At 35.8% G+C, this 8,925-nt stretch overlaps 1 protein-coding gene across 1 annotated transcript; it reads left to right on the forward strand.

Annotated features, from left to right (window-relative positions):
- The first annotated feature begins 640 nt into the window (after nucleotides 1-640).
- On the forward strand, nucleotides 641-7,253 carry LOC132266407 (zinc finger protein 4-like). Its single transcript, XM_059767271.1, has 2 exons — nucleotides 641-882; nucleotides 6,179-7,253. The coding sequence occupies exon 2, from the start codon at nucleotides 6,290-6,292 to the stop codon at nucleotides 7,073-7,075; it is 786 nt and encodes a 261-aa protein (XP_059623254.1). The 5' UTR covers nucleotides 641-882; nucleotides 6,179-6,289; the 3' UTR covers nucleotides 7,076-7,253.
- Nucleotides 7,254-8,925: the final 1,672 nt, after the last annotated feature.

Genomic DNA, 8,925 nt, shown 5'->3' on the forward strand with positions numbered 1-8,925 from the left:
AGATCGTCTTTTACTACATTATAATAAATGAAAATTTAAATTTACCCTTTGTTTATAATTGGCGGGTTCATAATAATGTTTATTCTTTAAAAGATAACGAGGGTAAATTTTTTTTTTTTTTAAATTTACCCTTTGTTTTTATTGGTGGGGTCCATAATAATGTTTATTCTTTCAAAGATAATGAGGGTATTTTTATTTTTACTTTTTTTTTTATTTTTTTTATTTTGTGAACCATCACTATTCACTTTGAGAGAGATAGAGGAAATAATAAAATATGAAACATTGGATTTTAAAATGAAATAACTACTCCGTATTATGGAACAAATAAAATTAGAAAGATGGGCGAAGAATAAATATGTCAGTTTTTATGTAAAGGAGAATGAATCTAGTTAAACCTATCTCTACCTCATGCACTGTGGAGTCATCTCAAGAACTTTTAAAGTAGAGAGAGGGAGGGAGAATCCTTGGTGGGACTAATTAATGACTTTTAACAGTTTGCTTGTTTTGCTTATGTCTTTTGTACCCCATTTTAAGTCGGTTATTTTGTTCTTAAAAAGAGCCCAAAATTATACAAACAGTAGTGTCAGTTTTGAGTATTATGTCATCCTCTTTTGGCTCTTAATTTATCCCAACACAACCTTTCCTCTGACTTCTCTGACATCACACCACTGTCCCCCCCACTCCTACTCTTACCTTTGCTTTCCCATAATTAAACATCAATACCCCTCTCTCTCTCTCTCTCTCTCTCTCTCTACTTTTTCTCTTCTCTCATCTCAACCTTTTATGTGTTCAAGTACACAACCTTTGGTTTTTTCTCTCATGATCATCCATATACTGAAATCAAAGTGCACCACTGAAACAGATTTCTGAAATTTGAAAGAGGTACATATGAGAATATCAATTCACTGGTTCTTCAGTGCTTGCTTGTGCTTATGACATGATATATCTAACTATATATATATATATATATATATATAGATATATATGTATACACCCTGTACCATTCTTGTTTCATTTTGCTTCCTTAATTTGTCTCTGGTTAATTAGTTTTCTTCATGATTCTTGTCCTTGGCTTGAAGTTTTGGTCTTAATTTCATTTATTCTAGTGGCTATTATGATCTGCTTTGCTCTTCCTTTGGAATTGATTTTTCTGATTTTTTTGTTTTCTTTCGATAGTTTGGATATGTAGTGTTAACATTGGTTAATCAATCACGAAGTTGTGGTAGCTTTATTGTGTTAGGAATAATGGTGAATGAACTCCTGGGAAAAAAAATTGCAGGATGGAAGTGAAATGTTTTCACATGCAATTCTGTTATGTTGAGTTCTTGATCTCTCTGATGAGATTTCAGCTTTATAAACCTCTCATACCTGGCTTTTCACCTAGGTTTCCTATTGAATTTTATGATACATATAAAAGTAGTATAATTTTGGGTTGGGGTTTTTTTTTCGGTTTGCCACAGTTTAATATAAGCTAAAGATAAAATCATAACAGCAAGGGAAAGAAACCTGAACTAATCAATGCACAACATATTAGCAAATTAGACCTAAACTCTTGAAGCCAAAGATGACTGGATCAAGAAGCTTTGTCCCTGTTAAAAGTGTCACCCAACTCAAAGCCTACCTTGTCTGCCACCATAAAAACCACTCTTGATAGTCAGGACTATGAACTATGAACACAAAAAAGGAAAGCCAACTGTTTAGCTTCCGGTAGAGGATCCCTTGGAAAGCAGAACTATGTTAAAGTAGTGCTCGTTGAGGCTTATATAAACGGAGGACAAAAGGATTAGAGGTACTTGATAGTTGATAGTGAATAAAGAACTTACCTGTTTGAAGTCGGAATTGCTATTACTCGTTGGTCAGCCATATGACAGTGAATTCGTTCCTGAGCCTAGCTTGTACACACTGCCCCATCACACTATGGGTGCTGGCCATGCCCTAGAGTTATGAATCAAATTCATATGATAAACCTCATGATGCAAGGTCCACCCAATAGCATGAAAAGCTATGAAGGACGAGCAAAAGAGAATCTGCTTGTTAAGAGGTTGTATTAACATTCCCAAAAAGAAGAGCTTTAGGTGAATGATGTTATAACAAGACATGCAATTGCGTGGCGATGTGGATAGTGAGAAAATACTAACTGGCACTTTTTTGGAATCAAAATCATCCCAAAAAGGAGATGATATCTGGTGATAGGATCTAGTCATGAAAATGGTAGAAACGATGGAATGAATCAAGTTAAAATTGCAAAAGCCTTAGGAGATTCTTGTCGGAAAAGTAACACTAATTCTGCACAACCATAAACTTATCCTGACAGTACTTTTGATTGCCGGAATTTTCGCAAGCAGATGTCTGCCGCTAAAGACTATGGTAGCAGTTTTGATCACTTTTAGCAGCGGATGTCTGCTGCTATATCCTGTATTTTTTGTAGAATTAGTTATGCTAGCCAGGCCATGAACCATACAGACAGAATGAATATAGTTATTATGTTCATCCCCTTCTCGCCAATGGAGCCTTGGATTAGGATTTCACTGCCCAACAAGATGCTTCTCCAACACCAAGAGAATTCACCAGCTGGTGCCGAAGAACCAAGTAAACCCCTAGATTGTCAAAACCCTCATAATTGAAGAGGAAGATATACTGGCTGCATAAGAATCTGCCAGCTCTTCTTCGTCAAAAGAGCCTGTTTAAACAACTTGTATCTTTAGTTTAGATACTATCTCCCAATTTTTCGTCGGTTACAAAGAATTGGGCTCCAATTTCTGTCACCTGACCACTAAAAACAGGCAAAATTACACACTCATCTTTTTGCACACGAAGACCAGCAGTCGGTAGATAGACATAGAAAACCAGCAAGTAGGAAAGGACAAACTTAAGGAGCATTGCCTGCCCTGCTTTTTCCTTTTCCCTCCCCCCTTGAGAAAGAGAAAGAAGAGAAGAAAGGATTTCTTTTATTTTTCATGTGAACAGCCTCCAGGAGAGAATTCAAATTTTATCTTTTGGAAAAAACTGTCTTATTGTCTTGAACAATATCAAAATAAATATCCAGATAGACTAATACCAAGCGAACCTATCATGCAACGTAATCTGAAACACCTGATGAGCATAAGTATGGTGTACCGTGTTCCTCAAGAGTGTTGGAACTCGCTACTGTGATTTTTGGAGATTGAAAACAGTATCAATCCAAGGCCAAACATAGCATTTACATGATACAAAATGAAGCTGAAAGAAATGGGACTATCATTTGCAAAGAATGTATGTGAGGTAGGAGGGCTGTGTGGGCTTTTAAACCTTACTTTACAATGAATTTGGGTGTCATTTATGGTGACTGAAGAACATCCTTGATAATGCTCATTATATTGCTAATGTCTTTCTTGGAGTGAATTTTTGCATCTCCTATTTTTTTTATGTATGATCTGTCCTTACATAATAGTGCCCGATTTGGTCCAGAGGTTTATCCTTAAAATTCTTTAAGCACTTACTATAATGCTCATTGTACTGCTCATTTTCTCCTCAGAATTATTTTTTGCATGTCCTGACTTTGTTATGCACGATCTGTTCTTACTTAACTTGACCTGATTTGTTCTGAGGTTTCCGAGGTTTATATCTATAAATTTATAAATGGGGATAATAATCTTAGCATGATTGATTCAGTATATATGCTTATGTTTTCAAGCCACTCCTCAACTTGATTTGTAAGTTGTGTTTATTGCTACCTCTTTTGTGGTTATTTATCTTCAGTCCGTCCCCAACTGGTCTATGTTTTTTTTCTTCCCCTCTGGGCTATCCTTTCCTTCCTCTGTGTTTCTTTGTATTTGTAGTATTTTGCCTGTCAGACCTCCATGTAATAATTTGATTTGGAAAATTATTTCCACACCGACGTCGGGTGGGCTCCACACACCCGTGTGTGTCGGCTAGGGTCGACGTCAGCCCTAATAGCACAGCTCATTTGATTTATACCACTTTTTGTTTGTATTTATGCTGCAATTACTTCTCTCACTTAACTCTTTCCTGTTTTAATTCCCTGTAATGCTTGTCTTGTGCATTCTTGAAATGCTCAGATTTTGGCCCATAGCTGCATTCATTAACAGAAAATGTTAGTGGCTTTATCCTTTGAAATTGCATATCTGGCAATGTCTGCATTTATGTTGCGATTGGGAGCACAAAATTGGCATCTTGAAATTGGAATTGGAGAAAAATTAATTCCAATCCAAGGCGCCGATTTGGTACCTCCCAAACATAGCAAAGTGTATTTACTTATTTTCTTCGATTTATGCGTGCAATATTCTGTTATTATATGACTTATTTCAAGATCCCCTATAAAGGATATTTAAGATATTTTAGTTTGATTATTCATAATCATATAATTTGACTAGGTTTTAGCTGTTTTAAGCTTTTCCAATATTTTGTGAATTTTTGAGGATTTTCTTTTTTCTTTTTCATACTTAAAGGAAGCATTTGATCCTGGCTCAGAGTGAGGTGACCAGATTAACCCGAGTATTGTGATTATTACATAATACATACTGATGCACTTCGAACCATGTTAGACGGTTAGGGAGATGTAAATGGATATATTGATTTGATCAATTACAAATACGATGGACTTGAGTAACATTATGGGAGAAATAATCGAGTTTCTAGTCCGAGTTTGCTTACACCACCAATCAGAACCAAACCTGCATTTTCAAGTGTTGTTAGGGTCACTAAGAAGAGATCCAAGGTAATTGGTGCTTGCTAGCAATTAGCTTTGTTTAAGAAGACAATAAAGGAATGTTGTTGCGAAAACTGTGGAGAGATACTAGAGAATAAAAGGAACATAAGTTGGATAAAGCAAATCTAATGTCTACTACTTTCCTGCCTAACAGAAAAATTCTTACAAACCCCTAATGGAGCATGCAGCTTTACTTCATTGGATTATTAGAATAAAGATTCTACTTACGGAAAGCTGTCTTACATTAGAATGTGATTAAACGCTTGAAATGATGAACTTTCACATTTCTTTTCTAAATAACTCAACTACTTTATTTAGATAAATTGTCTCATTTTGAAACCAATTTTCTTAAAACTACACGTACAATATGCAGCAGTGACGTCTGCATTATGCTAAACCAGGTATTATTGCCTGTCCAAATTTCTCAGAAAAACCTTTGGAAGATTATGGCTTTGATATTTCCTTAATATTGCATTATATGATATTTATTTTTTGCTATCCCAAGTCTTCTATTCTTTTTGTGGTTCGTGATTGCTATAGCAGGGCAATACCCCCGTAGTATAGAAAAAAAAGATCAAGGCAAATTGTAGCAAACAGAGTAATTAATAACACAAATATGTAGTCCCTGACAACTTCTTACAACATGCTTCCGGTGAACGTTGTGAAAATTAACTTTCCATTTTAACAACAAAATTAAATGCATGAAAAGTGACATTTAACAACATTCAAATTTGCATGTTGTAAATATAATGTTGTAAATAGTCACTTTTCTTGCAGTGTTTCATTTGTGATCAATGAGCTACTTATAAGTAGTTTTCCAAAATTCTTTCACCTCCAGTCCTTTATTCATTTTATAAGCTATTGCCATCACATTTTTTGTTTCAACTGTCCAAATGAATGTAATAGAATATCTGGTCCCGTCATCCAATGGAGCCGTCAGTGGAATGAACTCCCTGGATGGGGTTTGGATCAGTAGTTCAATTGTCGTACCTTTTCTTCTGCTTAATGACTTAGTATTTTTTGTTTTCTCACTTTTGTGAGTCATTGAGCTCACATTTTCTTTGTTGGCTTTACATTTTTTAAATAGTCTGAGGTGAGGCCTATGCAATTTGTAGATTTTCCCTCCAAGGAACTGCCTTGAAGAAGTTTAACATGAAGCACAAGTTGAATACATTTTGTTGCCTCATACATTAACCACGCACATGACATATTACTTCTCCTTTTCTAAATTAGTCTTTTCTTAAATATAGTTCATCATGAATGAAAAGGTTGGTCCTTGCACCAGTGATAGATTTCTCATCTCAAAGCCACAAAAATATCTTAGGCTTTAAACTCACCACGAAAGAGGAGCAAAAGTTTCTTCTCCATGTTATGTACTTTTAAACCGTATTCACAATCAAGTCTGTTATTGTCGCGTGACAATTCTCTTCTCAGTTGCACTAAAATAGTCATTTTTTTTTTTTCTCACAGATGCAGCACAAGAGATCTAAACTTCAGGAACGGTCGGCTGGACTTGGCTCAATTTGGTTGTTGCTCGGATAGATTGAAAACCTTCTCTTCATATCACTGCTCAACTCAATCATGAAATCACCATACATTGACCTTGAAGTGGAGGCCGCCTCAGAAAATGATTCTGATATCAGTAGCCAGGTTGCTTCCAACATATCCATCCAGCAAACCTTCCGAGGTCCCTTTATAGACGGCCTCATTGACTCTCCCCGACTCACAAATCCTGTGGGGACTCGATCAATTTCCGAACCAGTTTCTCTCGACTTAACTCTCAGCTTCAACACTAGTAACAGTGAGTCAGTGGGAAGGGACTCTGTAGGACTTCAAATATCGAGCACAAGCGAGAGTAGCAATGAACCTGCATCCGGAACTACAGCAGCAACCATTCCGCGAGTTTTTTCTTGCAATTACTGCAGGCGAAAATTCTTCAGCTCACAGGCTCTTGGTGGCCACCAGAATGCACACAAGAGAGAGAGAACACTGGCAAAGAGGGCTATGCGAATGGATTATTTCTCCGAGAGGTATGCTTGCCTGGCATCTCTCCCTCTGCATGGACCTTCATTCAATTCCATTGGAATCAAAGCACACTCTTCAGCGCACCACGGCTTTGTGCCACCAGTGAGGCCGCTTGAAACCAGAGGCAGCCCAAGATTCGAACACGGGCATATTGGTCCGCCAATATTCGTGGAGGACGATGAGGCAGAGTTGTCATGGCCTGGTAGTTTCCATCAATTCTCTCAAGTAGGCCATGCTCATCCGAGTTTCGTACTTCCCGGAAGTTCAAATATGAATTTCTTAGAGCTGCCTTCCTCAGTGAACATAGACGAACCTATGCCGGATCTCACACTGAGACTCTGAGAATTTTGATTGCTCATAAATGGCTTCATCATTCTGCTAGTTACTCTCTGTAATTATACCTTAGTTCTTTGTTTTTTCAATCTATGTTTTGGTGTTCTACTCAAATTTTATGCTTTCTTCTACTTGTAAGATCTTCATAAGGTTTTGGTATGCAGTGCTGCTCAGTTTTTTGTGCATAGTTCTTCATTTTCTTTCCTTACTTAGCAATTAGCACTATGAAAATGGCAGTTGTTTACTTCTGAAAATTTAAGGCCAAGCATTGTGTGTTGAATGGGACTGTAATGAGGCATATCTTGGTGGATCTCAACATTTCATCAGAAAAACACACACACACACACACACACACGGCAGCAGTTGATTTAAATGCCTGGACCTGGCTAGCATAAAATTATTGATATTTGTGGCACTGTATTGAACACTAAGTGAACAGCCTGTTTTGCTATTTCAACTACTCAGAATTAAGGTTAACCCCACCATATTTATTTATAGAGCTTGCACTACGGAAGAGTAAATACAACCTGCCTCATTCAGGTTTCATAGGTACTCATAGTCCGTATACCCAAATTCAAACAACAAATTGTCCACCGCCCAAAAATAAAATAAAATAAAATATTGTAAATGGTCACGTATTAATTGAGTGGCGGCCCACATGCCACAACGACGAGGTTACATGTGGCAAGTGATTAGACTCATCTTGCTAAATGATTCTCCATAAATTATTACAATCTCGTGATCATTGATCCAAACCCATCATTATTTGATATCTCAATAAAAAGCTGAATAAAGCTCACTGACATATTTAGTTATGTGTCAAATGGAGATTGGTGTAGACCAATGGTCTTGGGATGTAATAACTTCTCTATGATCCTCGCCTCATTATATTTTTATTCAGACATTTTTCGTTCTTTTCATCTATTATTTGTTAAATTATATTCAGATTATCAATGGACTTTAATTTAGATGGTATGATCTCTTCTCTCTTTTGAGTGTTTGTGCCCTATATGTCGTATGTTTGCTTCAACTTTCGGGAAGAAAAAAAAAAAAAACCCTTATATTCACATTGTCTTTAAAAAAAGAATAATAATTTAATAATCAAATTCGATAGTCATCGAATTCAATTTATGTGATTGTGGTAGTGGCCCCCACTATATGATGTCATTATGACATCATGTGATGGGACCGATCACTCCTCTCACCTAATTTAATTTGATAACCGTCAAATTCGTTCTCAAAATTACTATTCTTAAAGAAATCAGATATAATTGTAAATATAGATGAATTATTAAGAAGTCTTATATGATTGACAACTGCCTCTATATATATATATATATATATATATATATATATATACAAAATAAAAAAAAAAGTATATATATATACAAAATAAAAAAAAAAAAGTTAATTTTGGATCATTTTTATGTTATGATATTACAAGAATCATGGTTGTGGAGACTCTGCTTTACCAAATAACAAGAATAAATCAATTTGCAGCAAATTTGACTAGAACAAGGGATATGGTCTAGCATGTGTATTTGAAGTGGTCCTGTCCACAACTTTTTTTTAGTTGGATTTGTGGAATCTAAGTTATGTTTGAAAGATATATAATTCAATTTTCAAAGTGGGTTTTTTTTTTTCAATTTTTTATATTCATCATAGTACTTGATTAAAAACTCAGTGGTTGATGTGTTTTTGGGATAAGTGTTGGAAGAAATCTAAGAGAAGACAACTTGGTAGAAATTAAAACCAGTGGATCTGCTGTCCAAACCATGCTCACATAATGGGATACTCACAGTCACAGATCAACCATTAGCTTCTTCTTTCATGACCAATATTAACAATAATTTAACAAA

The sequence above is a fragment of the Cornus florida genome, unplaced genomic scaffold (genome assembly GCF_030987335.1).
Source record: "Cornus florida cultivar Cherokee Brave unplaced genomic scaffold, ASM3098733v1 CherokeeBrave_3.0.0_Hap2_Chr07, whole genome shotgun sequence".
Lineage (NCBI taxonomy): Eukaryota > Viridiplantae > Streptophyta > Magnoliopsida > Cornales > Cornaceae > Cornus > Cornus florida.

Bases quoted from the DNA above. Each gene is read 5' to 3' on its own strand.
- LOC132266407 (XM_059767271.1), top strand. From the start codon at position 6,290: ATGAAATCACCATACATTGACCTTGAAGTGGAGGCCGCCTCAGAAAAT.